Consider the following 22342-nt stretch of genomic DNA (forward strand, 5'->3'; position numbering starts at 1 on the left):
AATTAATATTTTCAGCTTTAGATTCAAGTCAAAGTCCCCTAAGCATGACCAAATCTCGCCATTGTTATAGTTGTATTTATAATAACTCGTACTACTTAGCTATTATCTAAAAATTGTTGCCATTGCGCGAGTTTTGTGGCGTTGGTCTTCATAATTTGTAATCGTACAAGACAGTTGTATCAATTGGTTTGAACTTTAATTCAATGAGGATATAATTAGGACACTACTTAGCTATTATCTGAGTGACATCGACCCTCTTAATAAAGTACGATGCACTTCACATATATGTAAGTCGCGGGTCTTGTGACTATTTCAAATATTCTACATGATCTAAATTGACATATTATTCGAGATCAATCATAACAAAATAAAGCGAATTTGTTCATGGATGAGAATATACTTTATCCTCGAAATAATTTGCATATTAAATGATTCTTTAGAATATATTAGAGATCCTAAATTAACCTGAGCACTAGCCGCCTCGCCGTCACGACCAACCTAGCGCTGCCTTTCTTCGCCGTGTCATCACACACCACAAACATGCCCCGGCCTGTCAAACTGTTTCTCTCTCTCTCTCTCTTCCCCCAGAGCCTCTGTGAACCACCAGGCCGAGGTTCGCACTTACACAAAGGCTGCAATGTGCAACCTCTACACAATTCTCAGGTCGTGAAGTTGATCAAATCACATGTGTATATCATGTAAATTTGAAGGTGCTTAACTTGATCGTGATACGACACCATATCATATGGAGGCTTGGCCAGGCACTATGTATTATTCCCTCGTTGCTCGAGATGCTTTGATTATTGGGATGATTGTAAACTTTGAGTGCTCACTTGCTGAGTCAGTAGGTTTGCTACTCCCTTTGTTAAACTTTTCACCAGATATGCATAGTGAAAGTCTTAAAACTTATAATGAAAGTACAATTAAACATTAAAACTTACAAAAGGAGCAATCAAATCTAAAAATGATCAAACTGATGCAATCGAGTCATTCCGTTAATTCTGTCTAACTCAGCCAACTAAAATGTTGACGTGGTTTTTTTAATAATTTCTCTCTCCTACGTGGCAATATTGTGGCTAAATCATGAAATTTAAGGCTAAAATGAAGTCGTTGTAGTCCAAATATTGGTACAATTTGTACTTGAATTAAATTAAAAGATCTGCTAAAATTAAAAAAGAAAAAGAAGAAGACGAAGCTAGAGCCAGGCGGTGAGGATTGCCGATGCCCACCACTGCCGGGAAGGGCCGACGATGGTGGGGAATGTTCGGCCGCAGCCTGGTGACCCTCGACTAGTACTAAGGGCCGTTGACCCTCGCCAATTTGGACGAGTGCCGCCGGCCATTCCCACACCATCGCCACCCTTCCCAACAATGGTGGGGTGGCGGCGAACTACTAGCTGTTGCTACTTCTTCTTCTTCTAGCTTATTTTTTAATTTATTTTTAGTTAAAATTATGTTAAAAACATATTTGGACCAAAATAACGTCGTTTTAGCTACATCTTCACCACGTAGGAGAGAGAAAATGTTAAAAAAGAAAAAAATCTTGTCAACATTTTTCATTAGCCAAGTTTGACGGAGTTAACTGAATGACTCGAGTATACTTTCGTGATAAGTTTTATGACTCCTACCGAATATATTCCAACTATTCACATTAGTCAAGTTCAGGTCCAGGACTCGAAGCGTTGCCTTTTGCGTGTTATGGTGTTGCTGAATTTCTATATTGTTGTGCTCATTATAGGGCTGGTGATGTGCCATGCTTGTAGCTGGCTGTTCGCATCTTTGATGTGGCCTGGAAGTGCACTCCTTCGTTCACATCTTTGGGTAGCTCTCATTGGCTCGTTTCGGTTATCAATAGGAAGATACAGGTTGGAGGTTAATATTTATCTTGAAGTTGAATGATTCTGTGAATGAAATTGTATTTTTTTTTTTGGTCGAAATGAGATCGTATTTGAATCTGCTAAAATTTTGCTTTTGTTTAGATACTTTGATTTATACGGGTCTTGAATTATTTTGATGGTTTATGTTAAAGAAAGTAGAGGGGACATTTTGCAGGATTTCTTTAAGAGGTAGATGCGCTCTGCAGGTGATTTCTAGAGATGCTAAAATTTTGCTTTTGTTTAGATACTTTGATTAGAGGATTTGGGCCCTTCCATGATACGACCTGGCGAAGAAGAAAGAAAGATTTCATGATAGAGATCGGGCGTGATGCATCCATTGAAGACATCAATTTGTATCCCGTAAGGAGAATTACCAAAAAAAAGTTCTAAACCTATTGTAATTGTGTCAATTCGGTCCATCCGGCTAATTTTAGCTAGAAATTGATGATATGGACGTCGGCTATCCTACGTGACACGATGAATGCTAAGATAGAATTTTTAATAATATTTTTTTGATCATTTTATTTATTTTTCTTTTCTTTCTTTTCTTTTTCTTTCCATTCTCCTTGTTGTTGGTCGGCGGACCTCGGCAACCGGCCAGTGGCAAGGGCCGGCGAGATCCACCTTGAAGACATCAATTTGCATCTCGCGTGTGGAGGGGGAAACGTCATGCAGCAATATCAAGCATGTTAAAGGGACCAATGACTCCAAGAAAAGAACACAACTGAAGACATAGACAACACGTTTTACGCTTTACCGTTTGATGGATGGCATGTCAACTTCTTCACTCAAGAAAAGAGGAGATCCGAGAAAGAAATATTCTTGCCTGTTCATGGCAAGTCATCTGAACATCTGTGGGCCGCCATTTCTTCTTTGGTCGGAGGATGAGTGTTGACCTCGAGTACTGTCATCCAAAAAAGAGTAAGAAGGCAGAAACCCCTTAAAAATGTAATTGAAATTTGATGTATATCAGATTGCATATGCATGTCTAATGATTACGTAAAAGGAGTATGCTTGTGTGACAATTTTTTATGTACCCTGATATTGATAGTATGTCACGATGCATAAAAAATAAATAACAAATAATTTAGAAATAATTGTGGGGTCCACTCCTCCAAAAATTTGTGGCCTGCAACATGCTGTTATTCTCACACTCACTTAAAAACTGTTATGCTAGCAAAGTCTGTTTGTAAATTAGAATCGTGACGCACAAACTTCATAATCTAATTGCTAAAGGTGGAACAACATATTTTTTCATATTAGATTACATAGGTATGTTCAACAATTATGAAGATCCTCTATAGCCATTTTCCCCGATCCCCATCATCAGATGCTAAGACGAGTGTGGGTTTTATTACTTCACGTCTAGAAAAATCAATAGTCCTTTACTGAATTTGCTTAACTTTATTAGCCGTGCAATGCTCTCTAGTTTTCTTGTGCATTGAAAAAATCTTAAAACTTATCACGAAAATACAATTAAGTTCTAAAATTTTCAAAAAATGCAATCAAGTGTTAATACGTGTCAAATTGGTGCAATCAATCGCTTTAATTAACTCTGTCCAATTTAACTAATGAAAAATATTGACAAGATTTTTTCCTTGTTTCTCCTAGGTGGTGTTACAAAAACTAAAGCATTAAGTGTAAGATCAAAACGATGGAAAAGCCTAATTTCTTACCCCAAATCTTAGTTAAGTTCGATTAAACAATAAAATAGGATTATAATTAAGAAAATAGAAACTAAAACAAAATAAAAAAAAAAAAACACATAGGGGCCTATGTGTTGGTGATGCTGGCTCACAATCGACAAAAAGCACCGGCGGTGGTTGTTTAGGCCTCAGCGGTGGCCGCTGTTCCCCCTCAAATCTACATGAAGGTCGTCGGTCCTTGCCCAAATCTAGGCAAGGGTTTGTGGCTGGTGAGTCGCTGAGGCTCGAGCAACCCTTGCGGCCCTTTTCGACGTTGGTGTGGTAGTGGTGCCACCCATGGAAGTCAGCCGTCCTATATGATATGATGAATGCTGAGATAGAATTTTTAATAATATTTTTTGGATCATTTTATTTATTTATTTATTTATTTTTTGCTTCCCTTCTCCCTGTTGTTGGTCACCAGACCTCGGCAACTGGCCAGTGGCCAGGGCCGGCAAGATCGACCTTGAAGACATCAATTTGCATCTCGCGTGTGGAGGGAGAAACGTCATGCAGCAATATCAAGCATGTTAAAGGAACCAATGACTCCAAGAAAAGAACACAACTGAAGACATGGATAACACGTTTTACGCTTTACCGTTTGATGGATGACATGTCAACTTCTTCACTCAGGAAAAGAGAAGAGATCCGAGAAAGAAATATTCTTGCCTGTTCATGGCAAGTCATCTGAACATCTGTGGGCCGCCATTTCTTCTTTGGTCGGAGGATGAGTGTTGACCTCGAGTACTGTCATCCAAAAAAGAGTAAGAAGGCAGAAACCCCTTAAAAATGGAATTGAAATTTGATTTATATCAGATTGCATATGTATGTCTAATGATTACGTAAAGGAGTATGCTTGTGTGACAGCTTTTTATGTACCCTGACATTGACAGTATGTCACGATGCATAAAAAATAAATAACAAATAATTTAGAAATAATTGTGGGGTTCACTCCTCTAAAAATTTGTGGCCCGCAACATGATGTTATTCTCACACTCACCTAAAAACTGTTATGCTTGCAAAGTCCGTTTGTAAATTAGAATCATGGCGCACAAACTTCATAATCTAATTGCTAAAGGTGGAACGACATATTTTTTCATATTAGATTACATAGGTATGTTCAATAATTATGAAGATCCTCTATCGCCATTTTCCCTAATCCCCATCATCGGATGCTAAGACGAGTGTGGGTTTTATTACTTCTTCACGTCTGGAAAAATCAATAGTCCTTTACTGAATTTTCTTAACTTTATTAGCCGTGCAATGCTCTCTAGTTTTCTCGTGAATTGAAAAAATCTTCAAACTTGTCACGAAAATATGATTGCGTTCTAAAATTTTCAAAAAGTGCAATCAAGTGTTAATACTTGTCAAATTGGTGCAATCAACTGCTTTAATTAACTCTGTCCAATTTAACTAATGAAAAACGTTGACAAGATTTTTTTTCTTCTTTCTCCTAGGTGGTGTTACAAAAACTAAAGCATTAAGTATAAGATCAAAACGACTGAAAAGCCTAATTTCTTACCCCAAATCTTAGTTAAGTTCGATTAAACAATAAAATAGGATTATAATTAAGAAAATAGAAACTAAAAAAAAAGAAAAATAAAAAAACACATAGGGGCCTATGGGTTGGTGATGCTGGCTCACAATCGACAAAAGCACCGGCGGTGGTTGTTTAGGCCTCAACGGTGGCCGCTGTTCCCCCTCAAACCTGCATGAAGGTCGCCGGTCCTTGCCCAAATCTAGGCAAGGGTTTGTGGCTGGTGAGTCGCTGAGGCTCGGGCAACCCTTGCGGCCCTTTCCAACGTTGGTGTGGCAGTGGTGCCACCCATAGGCGTCTGGGTTTTATTATTATTTTTTCATTCCTATTCAAAATTATTTTTGTAGAAATATGTCATTCTTGATTCTTAAGTTTAATTTGTAATTTCTTGATTGTGTTTTTGTAAAGTAAAAAAAAAAGGCAAAAAAAAAAGAAAAATTATAACTAAGTTAATGCACCATAATGATAAAACATATCACCAAAGTGCAATTGAGTTCAAAACTTTCAAGGAGTGCAATTAAGCCATTTTGTTAATTTTGTCCAGTTTGGCTAACATAAAATGTTGTCATGGCCTTTTGAAATTATTTGTTTCTGCTATGTGACATTTTCATTAAAAAGACTGAAGCATAAGACTAAAACGAAGCACACATATTCCATTCGATGCCTCAAGGGATAAAAGAATAGAGCAATTAGGGAGTGACCTTTTGACAGGACATACTCCTCGAAGAGATTAACTGTTAGTGAAGTAATTTAGATTATTCCCCAGATCAGGCAATTTCCAATCTATCAAACATCAGGCAATTCCCCTGATCAGGTAATTTAGAAATTAAGTGTCATGCACGCCCACCATTATCAGTTCTAAGCAGAAGCGCACAAATACACATATGAATATTCAAATGGATCCGAGGCTGCTAGAAGCAGCTCAGAAAGGCGACGTGGGTCTACTGAATGACCTGATCAGATGCAATGGACTCATCCTCGAGGAGGTGGCTCTCCAAGGAGCCAGCCACACCCCGCTGCACTTCGCCTGTGTCGCTGACCAATTGAATTTCGTCCGAGAGCTCCTCAAGTCGATGCTCGCGGAGGAGGTGAATGCGCATGGTTTCAGTCCTTTGCACATCGCAGCAGTTGGAGGTGATGTCGAGACTGAGAGAGATTTTAAAGTCGGGTCGGCCTCAACACCTATGCCTTGTGAAGGGCAGGGATAGAAGAATCCCTCTGCATTGTGCCGCCGGAAACGGGAAGGTCGGCGCCATGAAGGAATTGGTTTCCGCCTCGCCCTAGTCCATCGAAGAGACGACTGCCCGAGAGGAGACGGCACTCCACCTCTCCGTGAAGAACAATCAGTTCGACGCGTTCATCATGCTGGTGGAGCATCTGAAGAAGCACAACAAGGAGTAGGTGATAAATTGGAAGGACAAGAAGGGCAATACCATCTTGCACCTCGCCGCCACCGCCAAAAATTTCGAGGCACGCAATGTCTCGCGCCTTTCCCTTTTTCCTCACCAATTTTCCTTACCAAGCAAAACAAGCAAAAGGAAAACAAATTGCACAGGTGGTTGACTTCATGGTTAGTGGGCATGCCCTCAAGCTCGAGGTCATGGCGGTGAACGCCTTGAACGAGATGCTCGACCCCTCCGGACGTCTCATCTCACTCTGATCCGGAGATTAGAGAAATACTGATGCAAGCCGGAGCCAAACACGGGCAATTGAACTCGCCCTCTTCACAAATAGCCCTGGTGGACGATGACGAAGGTGATATCAAGGGAGCTACCAGCAATCGATCCGCTATGAAAACTGCTATAAAAAATGATCATCCACCGTGTGACGTTCTGAAATTTCGATCTTTGTAAGGAAATTATAAATTACAGCGTGGAAAATAAATTTGGATTTTGAGGATTTAAGAGAGGATGATTGGTCGTTCCGAAACGTTCGTCGAGAAAAGTCAAGTTTGAATAGTCAAACTTTGATTTGTAATACCACAGACTCATCGAGCGCAAATTCAATTTTATCCGAACCCTAAATGCCAAATTATCATTTTTGCCCTCGGACGATCGAGCCAAATGACCATCCGGTGCCCATTTGTCAAATTATCTTTTTGCCTTTACGTTTTATGTGTGTAAAACAAAAAAAATTAAAAATTTAATTTTGAAGTCTATTGTGGATGAGTGGATCCCACCTCTTTTTTTATACGCCCCCCCGGCCGCCCCTTCTTTTGCTGACATCACCTTCCCCCTACGTCAGCCAACCCCTTCCCCAAGTTTTATCTAACTTTTTGACTTTTCTTCCCCCTCTTCCTGCCCAAGTTTCCCCCTCCCCACGTTTTTTTTTCTCTCTCTCTCTCAGCTTTCCCCTCCCCCACGACGTGACCCCACTCCTCTCTCCCCTCTTCTTCTTTCCTTCTGCTGTTCGTGCGAGCAGAACACCCCCCCTCAAAAAAAAACCGCACGACCACCACCCAGCTGTCGTTTTGCGCCGCGCCAACTTCGGTTCGACGCCGTTGGTCTGCTTGATACTCGCGAGGCCGCTGGCCGGGGGCCAACGTGGCTTGCGCCGCCGCGCCGAACTCTATCCAACCCAGATCCGGCCGTCGCCAGTCCCGATCCGCCACCCAACCTTGCAGTTCCGCCAGCCGCGCCTCCGCTTCATCCCGTCGCCTTCCACCTCCAGCCCGCGCTTCACCCGAAGTCGCCGCGCTACCCGCGGGCCACGACGGGGAGCCGACGCGGTCCGCGTCGCCGTGCTCCATCCCAATCACTTCCCGACGCCGCTGTCCCGAGTTTCCCAAACGCCAGCCCACTGCCTCAAGTCCTCGACGTCCGCCCGATCACTCCCTAGCTTCTGCTCAGTCCCGACGACGAACCACAGCCCACGTTCCCTCAGTTTTGTGACGCCGCGATCCCAACCTCCACTGTTCGTCACTTCCATCGGCCACCCGAGACCCAAACAGTGTAGTCCCAAATCCGAAAATAACCGAGGACTTGAGAATGTGCTAGCTCCGACGCTTAAATCCGTGACGCGGCGCTAACCTGAGGACCCGAATCACCCGAACCGAAATTCTGACCCGCAACCCCTAAACCCGAACCTTATCTTTGTCCAGCCACCGTATAGTTGCCCCGTTGCCACCCCGGTTCCGACCCAAGGTTGAGCCAACCCGAAGTCACACGTGGACTCGATCCAATACGCGAGTTTATAAGCCGATCCGAGAATCCGACTCGACATCGAACGCATGAGTTGTGAGTTAACCTCTAAACTCCGAATAGGACGTTAACTGCGTTTAAGGATAGATTTAATATTATTAACTGCCAATTAAATTATTTAGTTGGGGTCGGATAATTTAATTGCCTGTGATCGAATTATTTGCGTGAAGATGAGTCAGCTAAATATTTTGGAAGTCTGGAATAATTAATCAAGTTGGATTGATTAAATGTGATCGAGATAATTAATTACGTTAATTAATTATTACGGTACGATTATTATTGTTATTATTGGGCGGTTATTGTATTATTATTGGGTGATTGTATAATGACTGCTACTTGTCTGGATTGATGTGAGTGATCACCCTGTTTATGGTTGCAAAATCTTGTGGATGATTTGTATATCTATGTGACCACGTGTGGACTGAATTTTGAGCATAAAAATGGCCTCGAGCCAAGTTTTGAACACGATTGTTTGTGAGTGCATTGAATTAAATGCAAAGATAAGAACCGACTTGATTGTCTCGTGTGCTTGCGTGGTCATATGAGGAGATTACACCGTGCCAGCCGTACGGTTTCCTAGTAAGTTCGTGCCGTGCCAGTCGTACGGAATAACATGACTTATTAGACGCCGGTCGCAGCTTGTGAAGGACCAAAGCTCCTGAGGGGATTCCTGGTAGTTCCGTGTCGTGCCAGTCGTACGAATCTTAGGGACTATCGGATGCCGTCGCCGGAAGTAAGGGACGAAGCCTGGTCATGCCAGTACACACCGCCAGTCGTATTGTTAAATACTGCCGGTCGTAGTGTTAAGCCACACCGGTCGTGTGCGCCGAGCCCGATGGTCTCTAATAACCGGAACACGTGTGATACATTATGTATGAGATCGTGATGAGTGTTCTGGTTGAGTGCCTTAGTTTATATGTTGTTAGCTGTTATGATATGAACTGTTCGTCGTGTGGCCCAAAGTGGGGTAAGTTTGCATATGATTGAGGGTTCATTGTGATATTGTACTTGGTCATGTGGTAGCTATAGCGTGGTGTGAGTCGCATGCTATTGACCTGTTATCGATATTATCCTGCATGTTTAGGCTGCCTTGAGCGAGTCAATGTCCTACTCGGACTTAGGCGTTGACTCACAGAGATTTTATATCTCACCCGTTATTGTTAACCATTTTTCAAGTCTTAGCTATGGGAAGTTAGAAGTGAGCGTGACTTCTTTTTGAGTAGCATGGAGTAGTGGTAACTCTCAACCCCGAATTGGTATTTTCTAGGATTGTAGAAAGTGGCCCTGAGGTAGGGCTTGTATGTATGTACTTCCCAAGATTAACAAGATAATTAAATAAATGTGATTTTTGGTTAGTATTGATTGATTTGACTTCCTACTGTTCTATCCCTGCTTTTAATTTATTTGTTTGGGGATATTGCACGTTCCGCATGTGTTATTATTAAGATAAAAATAATGGGTCGATGACGTGCCTGGGACGTCGTCCATTTTGACTCGAGGCGTTTTGGTAGGGTTATTGCGGGCCTGGGATCGGGGCGTGACAACCCCGCAAGATTCGAACCAGGGACAAAAGTCATGGACGGTGGTGAACGCGGCGACCTGCTGGTTGTAGCCATGCTCATAGCAAGCGCAACCTACCAGGCCGTGCTTCAGCCTATAACCCTTTACAAAAAAGTCGACACTCATAACAAGAAAGGCTTCCTTGCTAGCACAAACTTATTCGCGGCAAGTACCGTCGGGACGAATTTGACTTTATGTTGCTTCTTGATCACCAACACGATCGGATTCCAGTTTTCTGTTCAGATGATCATTCGTCTCACCAAAAATCTTGCCAAAGATCGTCCATTGAAGTTGCCGCTGATGATCTCTACATTGTCTATGGTCGGTTCTTACATCATCTGCACGGAGAACGTGCCGGCCAAGTCATTACTGGATGTAGATTACACTCCTCTGGGTACGGCATTGATCGTCTACCTATCCATCCTGATACCATTAGCTTTTCTATTAGGGACAGTCCTGATAGAGAAAGCAGCACAGTTTGTAGCTATCTGCAAAATATTTCTCTCCCGGATTAACATCCTCAGGTGTTATGGACGGTCCACAAAAGAATAGTTGAAAGTCGCTAAAAGATATCTGATACCCTTTGGTTCTCCTCAGTTGATTGCGTAATGTTGGTATTGTACTTAATTTTTTTTTTGAATATTTTTTGGTCGATTTTTTTTTTCACTATACGAAACGAAAAATGGAAAATACCATTGGTGTATATACATCTCTAATATATCATATTGGTGAAACAAAAATATTGTTTCATTAGTTGTCGCTAGTATAGTAATGATGACGTGGTTATACGTGACATTGCAAATTATAATCTTTCTTTTAAATGGATTGAAATTAATTTTTGTTACAGTGAATTTCAAGGTTAAATATGCAAAATTTTCTCTCGAAATTTCATAAGAAAGAAGAAGAAGAAGAAAGAGTGGGCGTTGACTTCACATTTCTTTTTAATGGTTACTAAATATTTAAAATATTGTACTAGTGGAAATCCAAACTTTAGTACCCAACAACCCAAACAAACACCGAATATGTTACAGCCAACTTTAGAGCAACTAATACTTTCTGATAATCGAAAGTAACTCCGAATCATATATGGACGAACAATCCAAAATTTACTTAGCATCTAGACAGTGGACGAATTATTTTATCTCGTCTCAAAGTCCTTGATTTCGTTTTGAGTGTTAAGATATAAAATTTTTTTGATATCTTTTTTTTTAATTTCAATTTAGCTTACCAACTATAGATGAGTTGGCATTCATTGATTTTTGCAACTATAGATGAGTTGGCATTGTTTGATTTTTGCTTTGCCAAAAATTGTAGAAATAATTTTTTTTTGGAAAATCAAAACACGTGCGACACATGGGTACATTTCAATTGCTTCAAAGGATTAAAGAATAGCCCAATTGGGGATTAACCTTTTGACAGGACAAACTTCTCGAAGAAATTAAGTGTTAGTGAAGTAATTTAGATATTCCCATCGTTTTAGGAATCTTGTGCATTTATCGAGTTATACTTTTTTCCTTTTCTACTTTATATGAACATGATCAAGAAATTAGAAATCAAAATTTAGAATCAATAAAAGTATTTATGTAAAAATAATTTTGAATAGCTAATAATTTTTTTTTTTTTTGGAAAATCAAAGCACGTGCGACACATGGGCATATTTCAATGCTACAAAGGGATTAAAGAATAGCCCAATTTAACCTTTTCACAGAACAAACTCCTCGAAGAAATAAAGTGTTAATGAAGTAATTTGGATATTCCCATGATTAGGCAATAATTTCCAATCTATAAAGCCATGATTCATGCACGTTCGCCATTATCAGTTCTAAGTACCAAGGGCACACATACACATATAAACACTAAAATGGATCCGAGGTTGTTAGAAGCAGCTCAGAAAGGCGACGTGGGTCTACTGAATGACCTGATCAGAAGAAACGCACTCATCCTCGAGCAGGCAGCTATCCAAGGAGCCGCCACATGCCGTTGCACATCGCCTGTGTTGCTGGCCATTCGAATTTTGTCTGAGACCTCCTCAAGTTGATGCCGAAGCTCGCAGAGAAGGTGAATGCGGATGGTTTCAGTCCGTTGCACATTGCGGCAGCTAGAGGTGATGTTGAAACTGTGAAGGAGATTTTAAAAGCGGGTCGGCCTCACGACCTATGCCTTGTGAAGGGCAGGGAGGGAAAAATCCCTCTGCATTGTGCCGCCGCAAACGGGGAGGTCCGCGCCATGAAGGAACTGCTTTCTACTTCACCTGAGTCCGTCGAAGAGACGACTTCCTGAGAGGAGACGGCGCTCCATCTCGCAGTGAAGAACAATCGGTTCTATGTGTTGTTTGTGCTGGTGGAGCATCTAAAGCAGCACAACAAGGAGCAGGTCATCAATTGGAAGGACAAGAATGGCGATACGGTCTTGCACCTCGCTACCACTGCCAAAAATTTTGAGGCACGCAATCTCTCGCACCCTTTCCCTTTTTTCCTTATCAATTTTCTTCCGTTATTCTTTTAGTATGATGTGAATGTCTGAACATCAAAGAGGACAGAACAAACCAACCAAAAGGAAAACAATTTGCAGGTGGTTTACTTCTTGCTTAGTGGGCATGCTCTGAACCGCGAGTCCGTGGAGGTGAACGCCTTGAACGAGAGTGGTTCAACCCCTCTGGAAGTCTTACCTTGCTCCTATTTAGAGTGTGGAGAAATCCTTCTGCGAGCCAGAGGCCAACATGGTCAATCAAGCTTGCCCTCTTCACATTTGGATAACAAGGACAAAAGTCAGCCGGACGGTCAATCAAACTTGCCCTCTTCACAGGTGGAAGGACAAAAGTCTCCGGACAATGTACGGAACGACCTGCTGGTTGTAGCCGGGCTCATAGCAATCACAACCTTCCAAGTCGTGATTCAGCCTATAACCCTCTTTAAAAAGCTGAAAATTCATTCCAAGAATAAGGTCCTTGCAGCCTACTTCTCTTTCTTGACAGGTCCCTTTGTGACGAATTTGAGTCTGGGATGCTTCCTGACCACCAACACGCTCGGATTCTTCGTCTCTTCTTATGATCTGTCGCCTCACCAAAAGACTTCCAATGAGGTTGCTGCTGATGTACTCGATGGTCGGCACTTACATTAACTGCCTGGCGTATGTGCCGTCCAGGTCGTTGCTTGATAAAGATTACAGTCCTCTGGGCGCCGTATTGATAACCTACCTGGCGACCCTGATACCAGGTGCTTTTGTGCTAATGGTAGCCTGGCAATAGAAAATGTTAGAGCGGATATAGGACAGGATAGCACGAGAAGGATTACCGGAATCTAGAAAGATACTCTTGCCCCTATTAAAATGTTTCGGCATTGAGGTTCCGCAAGGAAATGCGAACCCTCCACGCCGCGTCCGAATTGAGTCCATCTGATTACCCTCGGGTTCTCTCCAGTTGATTGTGTAATAATGTTTGCGGATGCCGTTTATTGTATTTTTCTTGTTGTACGTGTCCTGAGCTTATACCACATCTGTATCTCCTTTTGTTGTAGAAAAGGTTATGTTGATTAAATATATAAATAAATCTTTGACTCCGGTGTTTGTATTTCGTTAAGAGTTGACGTTGGTATTATACTTCATTTCTTTCTCACTCACTTTAAAGAACAATTATCACTTTAAGGTACAACTAGGGATGTCCAAACCGAACCAAATTGCTAACCAATCTGGGAAGTCCTCAAGGGCCTTGGGCGAGGGGCCGTAACTCTATCTTGTAACTTAATTTTCATGTATACTAAGTAGAAAACATGAAATATCATAAACACGTAAATGAGCTCAAAGTGTCAAATACGTAAAGTTAATGTAATCAAAAGACAATATAATTATTGATGTCCAATAATGTCCATCCTTTCAACATGTTCATTAAATATTTTGGACGGCAGTCCTTTTGTTAAAGGTATAAGTAATTCTAAGGATCCCGATTATACGTTGTCAAACAAAATCACGTATAATCAGAATCGAATGCGGAAACGTAAGTAATATTTTCTTACCTCCGGCCATTGATGAAGACGATTGACAAATCGGAATTTGCGGAGCATTGAACGGTCGACAATGAGTGCTTCTAGCCAATTCCCCTCTCTATGCAATGGTGTGTGTTCTCTCCAAAACTACGTTTTAAATGTACGTTATAATGAAAACTGACGATAGAAGGTTTGGCTTAGATGACCCTTTTATATTCTCCACTTCGCACTCCTTCGGATAACGTCATCCACCAAGACGTTATCATAACTTTTGGACGTCGTGACTCTTGGGCGAGAACAGTTATCACTCAAGTTAATACGATCAATAAACGTTAATGAAATAATCAAATGTGGGATCACATTATGTATAATATATTATAACATTCTCCCACGTGATCCCAACATTTCATTAAATGAAATATTGAACTAAATTCACAAAAACTTCATGCTGAAGACAAAGCACGTGAATCATGGCGATATGTCCTCTTTGAACAAGTAGTATCTTCCATATATCACAATGCACCTTATCTCATCTAAAACAGCCCACATGTAATAACATAACTTAATAAATAAACCTTATGTTTATTTTAGGTCTACTTAAAAATAGATCAAAGATGGCTATTTTTCTCAGAATAAATGAATGTGTACACTAGAATTGAAAAAAAAACATCATAAATAAATAAGAGTTTCTCAAATTCGTTCATACGAATAAAAATTACATGATATGACCTATTCCCATCATAACCGCATGATCCTTGTATCTCATTGGTGGCATGCCTTTAGTTAAAGGATCAACTAACATCAATTCAATGCTAATGTGTTCTATGACCACTTTCTTTTCTTCAACTCGTTCCCTTATGGCTAAATACTTAATGCCGATGTGCTTGCTTCGACTACCACTCTTATGGTTTTTAACCATGAAAACCGCAGCTGAATTATCACAAAACAACCTCAATGACCTAGCAATGGAATCCACAACTCTAAGCCCTAAAATGAAACTCTTCAACCACACACAATGCAAGGTGGCCTCAAAACAAGAAACGAACTCAACCTTCATAGTGGAAGTAGCAACTAAGGTTTGCTTCGCACTCCTCCATGATACGGCTTCGCCAACAAACATAAAGATATATCCATATGTTGATTTTCGAGAATCAATGCAACTAGTAAAGTCCGAATCCGAATAACCAACTCCCTCTATGTTGTCGATCCGCCTATACATAAGCATGTAACTTTTTGTACCTTGAAGGTACCTCATCACCTTCTTTGCAGCTCTCCAGCGGTCAATACCTAGATTACTCTGATATCTTCCCAACATTCCTACAGCAAATACAATGTTAGGTTGAGTGTAAACCCGAGCATACATCAAGCTTCCGACAGCAGAAGCATATGGAATGTCTTTCATTTGTTCCCTTTCTAAATCATTCCTCGGGCATTGGTTCAAATTGAACCTATCACCCTTTACAATAGGTGCTATACTTGGTGAACAATCTTTCATCCGAAATCTCTCTAAGACTTTATTAATATAGGTTTCTTAAGACAATCCCAAAATGCCTCGAGTTCTATCCCTATGGATCTTAATGCCAATGACATAAGATGCCTCACCCATATCATTCATGTCAACACTCTTAGAGAGAAATTGTTTCACCTCATGTAGCAACCCCTTATCATTGGTTACAAGTAAAATGTCATCCACATATAGCACAAGGAAACAAATTTTGCTCCCATCGACCTTCTGGTATATATATTGATCCATGACATTCTCTAAAAGATCGAATGAAGAGATGACACCATGAAACCCTAAGTACCATTGGCGGGATGCTTGTTTCAAGTCATATATAGATTTCTTAAGCTTGCACACCAAATGCTTACCATTATTAGAGGAGAATCCTTCTGGTTGTTTCATGTAAACCTCTTCCTCCAGCTCTCCATTGAGGAATGCCGTTTTGACATCCATTTGATGCAATTCTATGTCAAAATGGGCAACCAATGCCAAAATGATACGGATAGAATCTTTCTTAGATCTTGGAGAAAAAGTCTTCGTGTAATCGATTCCCTCCTTTTGAGTAAATCCCTTGGCAATGAATATGGCTTTATATCTCTCAATATTGCCCAATGAGTCCTTCCTAGTTTTAAAGACCCATTTACAACCAATGGCCTTCTTACCATTGGACAACTCAACCAAATCCCATATTGCGACCCTCGGGAACAAACGACTTTTCCTTTTTAGGTTCCGGAAGGAAACCCTCGTTCTTCATTGGCGTTAAGCAGCCACAAGTCTTTCCCTTTGAAAAGGGAGTCCTTGTGATAGTTTGCACTCTCCGTCCTCCTAACTTTCTTGCTCGTTTTTCTTTTCCATGGTAGTTGCCGAATGATCGAGGAAAAATCGCACATGGTCCTCCCCCACTGTAATAATCCATGAAGATGTCCAAATTTTTAGTGGATTAATTGCGGAGCCTAAGGCTCTGTTTGTTTTGCAAAAAATAATTAACTTAAGTAACATTTTCTAAAGGATTAATACCATGAAAAAATTCAAATTGGTACACCTGTGACAAATTTATCCCAAACTATTTTTTTGATCACAAAATTCCTAAATTTGTATAGTTGTGAAAAATTTATCTCAAATTATTTTTTTAACCACAAAAACCCTAAACTGATACTCTCGTGATAAATTTACCTAAACTAATTTTTTTAACCCGAAAAAAATCAAAATTGTACACCTTTGCAAATTTCCCTTCCATTAAATTGGGTTAATACCATGAAAATTTTCAAACCGATACACCTATGACAAATAGAGAGTAAAAATCCAAAGTTGATACACCCTTCAATTGCTACTTGTCATACAAATTAGCACTTTAAAGATTAGATTCAATGAAAACTAATGGAGGGTAAATTTGTCACAGATGTATCGGTTTATGGTAAATTTATCACAAGTGTACCACTTTGGAGATTTTTTGTAGTCAAAAAATAATTTGGGATAAATTTGTCACATGTGTACCAGTTTAGAGTTTTCCATGGTATTAACCATTTTCTAAAAAAAGATTGCTTGTATTATGCATAAAAACATGCATGATTAAAAGCTATTTTCATTATCAATAAAAATATTTTAAAAATAAATTATTATTGATAATAAAAATATTTTAAATTGATTGATTATGTCAAGCCATAAATCGATAATGGCTTCTTGTTGATTATGCGTGACGTTGTTGCGGTGAAATTTACGGGCAACGAAGTCGAAAATGTCCCAATGCGGGATTGTAGTAGCAAATAATAGTCATTGAAGGTAATGACCATGTAATTTTAGGTGTAGAACATTATCATAATATGTGTTTTCGGGATTTCGCTTTCCTTGGGTTTTGTTGGTGAACAAGTTCAGTTTTGAAGAAGATTATAGGAGTTTTGTGAATGTTGCACTCTTACTGCCAAATCTATGCTCGTTCAACTTTTTTATCTACTCGGTGATGGTGTTAGGGACGCCAAATATAGGCGTGCACCGCTGAAAGGCAAAACTATAGCGTCGGATGGAGTTCTCGATGTGTGCTCATTACTGAAGATGGATTCGGTAATTGGCCACCGATTTTGGTGTGAATAAGTTATAGGTGTGTTCTTTTGAGTGTGACCTATAGTGTTGTTATGATGATTTCTCTTGTTATCCGGAGCTTGTTTTATTTTGAAGCTATTTCGGATTTATCTAGGTTTGAAATTGTACTCTGTAAAATGAGATATTTCTTTTTTGTATTTCGATCGAGGAAGTGAATGAAATGTTATTTTGACCACAAAAAAAAAAAAAAAAACGGAGGGTTAGGGGAATACCTCTCTTTTAGATCTTTTAGATTCCGTTTGTTTCGCAAATTTTTTCTTTCCCAAATTTCCAACGTTTGGATCACGTAGGTGTATACTTATTAATAAAGAACCCTCAACTTTAGATTCAGTTCCAATTCTACTATAAACTTTTTTTTGTCTAAAAAAAAGCGTCAATTTTACTTAATTTTTTTTTGCCTCATAAAAGATTACCAACTTTTACTTGAGCCATAAATCTGCCACAATTAACCCTCCGTCAAAATCTCCCTTAGTGATTTTGTGTTCGTTCTTCGATCTCTTATTCTTGAGAATATTTCATCTCTCGCGATCGGAGAGCTTGCACTTGCGATGTTTGAATAAGTTGTGATCGGGGAGTTTTTATTTCTCGGTTTTGAAAGAGAAATTTTGGAGGGATGGTTAATAGGGACAGATTATAACTCAAGTAAAATTTTTTTTATTTTTATTTTTAGATTGTAAAAGTATTGGGGTAAAATTGTGACTTAACGGTAAAATTAGGTCAAGATCTCAAGTTGGTGCTTTTTCCATAGGACAAAAAAAAAAAAATAGAAAAAATTGGGCCATGACCTAAAGCTAAGGGCTTGTCATGGTACAAAAAAAAAGGTTTAGGGTAAAATCGGGAGTGGGTATAAAATTGAAATTTTTTTATAAGACGAAAGATAAAATTGAGATAAAGCTTAAGTTTGAGGTTTTTTTAGGATATGAGCCCATAATCGAGAGGCCACTGGAGAGCTCTCTTTGCATCCTTTTGGAAGTCCTAAGAGAGGTCCTTGTAGGTGGGTTTCTTGCCTTGGGAGGTTTCCCTTTCATAGGCTCAAAATCTATTCACTTCTCTTGCTGCCCGGACTACCCTTCTATCCCCCGCATTATCCCGCTTTATTCTTTTTGTTATGTGTGCCTCATCTCATCCATTTTAGCCGCAATTATATGCCTATTATTTGGGCCAAACTTCATATATTTCAAACCCTTCACGAATAATCTACTGGTGGATCGGATTAATTTTGCAAATTGCCCCTTCGAACATGGTTGAATCACAATGCCCCCTCCCCTCCCCCTGTTAAGCTTTTAATTATAGTGCCCCCCTCCCCTATTTAATTTTAATTATATTCTTTCTACAAGATGAACCCGACAAATTGTAGGTGGTTCTACAAGTAAGTTCTTTGGGAAGATTGTTTCATTGAGACTATGATATGACCTACATATGTATTATATGGAGAAGATTTGCTAATTAGTTGCTCTGTTTGAATTGAAATAAGCATCCTTTTGTTCCCTGTTTCATCGCTACCTTTCCTAGTTTAGGTTTCGCCTTGCTTCAAGACAAAAGTGATTTTCATTCTCCATCTGTTAGTCATTTTAGCTTAATGAAGGAATATTGAGATTCAGAGTTCTCTCAATGGCTTCTCTATTTCTTTTGCAAATATTGCGGTCAATTGAGCATTCTTCTTGTTAGAGTCGGCAATGACAATGCAGTGGCTGAAGTAGAATTCAATTTTCATTATGTCCATCAATAAATATCAAGATGTGTTTAAGTGTATGAGTTCTATTGCTGCGTTCGGTCCCTTGGAATGTATAAAGGATCGATTTTTAGCTTCCCGGTGATATTATGCCCCTTAGAAATTGTCAATCTGGGGACCCAAGCTTCGGACATTACACTTGACACAAAATTGGACCATGCAACTTTTTCAAGCATTTAATATTCACATTGACATACCCCCGTTGTGATACGTATGTTGTCAAACCTATTCAGTTCACATAAGCCGTTTCGGTTCCAAAAGGTGAATATGGACTGGTCAAGATAGGCACATGTATTGAAGCACCACATTAGTATGAACGTAATTCCTTCCTCGGATCCCTGTGTTGCCTGCATTGTAAGAGTGTAGATCCCAACACACAACATCAAGGAAAGCATCGAAACAATGTCTTTCTTTTTGCATTTGAGAGAACTCAAAATTGAGTGGCCATATCCTTTGGACCGTATTCAATGTGTTTTCGCAATGTCCTACACCATAAATGGAGAATGAGGCGAATCAAGATTCGGACAAAAAAGGGGGAAAAAAAGAGGCAAATAGGGTGGTAGAACACTGAGGCCCATCTTGGAGTTTTACCTCAAGGTTCCACTAAAAGAACAAAAGACCTAAATCAATTTTCAAGGAACTATTACCAAAGAAAATATCATTAAAGTTATTAAAACGTTTTAGAACTTCCCACTCAACCATATAAGACCACTAAGGTATTATATAATAAACCCATAATCCATTCACAACAAAATATTTCATAAAATATTTGCATACAACATGAAGGGGAATTACATGAAAGGGAAACATTCACAAGAGACAAAATCAACTTAGAGCAACAATATAGATGTAATAATGCTTCTAATAAATAGGGAAAGACTCAACAAACTCGTAGTAGTCAGAATTTTCCTCGAGATTATAAGGCGCCCATAAACATGCTCTCGAGAAACCCTCAAGTCTACGCCAAGGAGCAATCTGTCTCTGCCATGGTGCATTTTGTCTACGCTAGGACCCATTCATAGCAAGGGTCGACGTCTTCCTTGCCCCGGTTCTCATGAACTCTATCAGGAAACCGATTCCAAGTTCCTTATAAGAGCACGGACCGATATCCCATAAATGATCCAAGACCGCATGCCATTCCCCAAGAAGTGTGATTTTCAGGGCAGCCACCTTAAGATAATCCGGCATAGGGTAACCATACCAAATGATTTCTTGAATCATTCCGTTGACCGTTATGATGTGTGTCATCATATCAACACCACCATCCCATCGATAAAGAGTTTATTCATTTCTTAGCCTTAAGAGTCTTTCCTTTTCCTCTGCTGTCCATGGGAATATTGGGGTTCACACCATACGTTCCATCGTTCCCGCAACAAATGTAAAACAAATGGATTACTCATAATGTATGATGTATAAATTGGTAAAACAAATATACCATCTTGTCAGAAATTTCAATACGAACACATAGGTACCAAAAACATCCCAATCGGACATCACACGTGCTCTCGCGCACCTCTAGAAGCCTTTGTGTGTGGGCTTTAAGCGTGGCACATGTTGGTCAATGGTCAGCATTGACCGGGTTAGGTCGGATTTGTCACGTCATCAAACATGTTAGTAGTCCAAGTCAGCGCTATGTTGGTGCCACGTCAGCATGTACGACTCGACAAACTATCGCACGAGCAACAATACGGGGGCGCGTGAGGCCCACGCGCACCGCCGTCCTTCGACGTGTGTAGCGCGTGTGGCCTTCTCTAGCCACTTCTCGGCGATGATCGACCACTCCACATACCCGTATTGGCGAGTACAATCTAACTATGCAACCAAAAGTCATTTTCACTAAACCAATTTTTGGTAATAAACCAAACAACTAGTGACGTAATGTAAACTCCCTTAAAACGAGACAAACATCAAACACGATTTCGAAACATGGCAAAACAGTTCCAAAAAGTATATCATGATCATGAAATTAAGTATAAGAGGCTCTAATACTAATGAAGGAAACGGATTATTATTTCTAAGCAATTCGAAAAAAATGCCCAAAGCAAACTTGAATTGCCGATTGCTAATGAGTACATCACATGAAGGATGTACCTTAATTGCCAAAAGTTAAATGTTGCTAATGCAGTCTCAAGAGGTTCCTCGCTTTGATCAAGCCTTGAATAGTTGAGTGGAGTTCTTCATTTTTTCTCTTTGTTTTTTTGTGTTGAACTACGTTCAAAGACATGGTAACAATCACGTTTAAATATCTTCGATATGTAGTAGGGTGTGGTTGCCTACATGGGTGGATCACAATAACCCCCATAAAACCCAACAGTCTCAAACAAGGAAAATATGCAATGCATTTGTTCCAAGTAAAATTGCATGATAAAAAATATTTTCTGTAGAAATTATTTTCAAGGAAAATGGTAAACCTTCATTTGTTTGATGGTATATTAAAAATGTATGACTTGAAACGTTTCACGTGTTTGAGGGAATAATGGACATTAAAAAAGGAAAATAAGTCATTGTTTGTCACACCCAGTTCCCACAAGAATAGGGCAATGACATGGTCATCATTCCTCTCAAACGATGTAGCCTCAAAATGTAAAATTGCTCAACCCGATATCAATATATATACATTCACATATATACGATAAAAATGTCATCCGGTTCTGATAACATAGCTTCCTAAAATCTTCAAACAAACCTATACATACATCTATCAAAAGAGCTATCTCCAAAGCTCAACACACCTACATACACTTCGTAGCAAAAATTCTCCTACCCAAAAATCATTCGGCTAACGTTATTCTCACGTCCTATTAGTGACTCGCTGAACCCGAAAACAAATGAAATGGAAGGAGTGAGCTAACACGGCTCAGTGAGTAATACATTTCTTCTAAACGGATCCAACAATCACAATGCACACTTAATATTCAAAAAGCTTGAAACATATCAAACATTTATGATGAAAACAAGTTATATATTATCTTAACATAATATATTCATAGCAAAAATAGCTGTATTAGATAATAACATCGAAGCATACATCAATGGTCTAATTCCACCGATCAATCTCGTCAAAACACATATCAATGGTCTATCCGTTGACTAATCTCATCAAATCATATGCCAATGGTCTATCCATTGGCCAATCTCAAGCTCAAGATTCTAATCATGGTCACTTATAATGCC

The 22342-nt window shown here is 39.7% G+C and overlaps 1 protein-coding gene and 2 pseudogenes across 1 annotated transcript; 2 read left to right on the forward strand and 1 right to left on the reverse strand.

Annotated features, from left to right (window-relative positions):
* The first annotated feature begins 5994 nt into the window (after positions 1-5994).
* LOC115727624 lies at positions 5995-10410 on the forward strand (annotated as a pseudogene).
* Positions 10411-11665: 1255 nt separating this feature from the next.
* On the forward strand, positions 11666-13152 carry LOC115731133 (annotated as a pseudogene).
* Positions 13153-14553: 1401 nt separating this feature from the next.
* On the reverse strand, positions 14554-15240 carry LOC125314158 (secreted RxLR effector protein 161-like). The gene has a single exon (XM_048275647.1). The coding sequence runs from the start codon at positions 15238-15240 to the stop codon at positions 14554-14556; it is 687 nt and encodes a 228-aa protein (XP_048131604.1).
* Positions 15241-22342: the final 7102 nt, after the last annotated feature.

Source organism: Rhodamnia argentea, chromosome 3 (genome assembly GCF_020921035.1).
Source record: "Rhodamnia argentea isolate NSW1041297 chromosome 3, ASM2092103v1, whole genome shotgun sequence".
Lineage (NCBI taxonomy): Eukaryota > Viridiplantae > Streptophyta > Magnoliopsida > Myrtales > Myrtaceae > Rhodamnia > Rhodamnia argentea.

Coding starts and splice junctions, on each gene's coding strand:
- LOC125314158 (XM_048275647.1), bottom strand. CDS start 15,240: ATGAAAGACATTCCATATGCTTCTGCTGTCGGAAGCTTGATGTATGCT.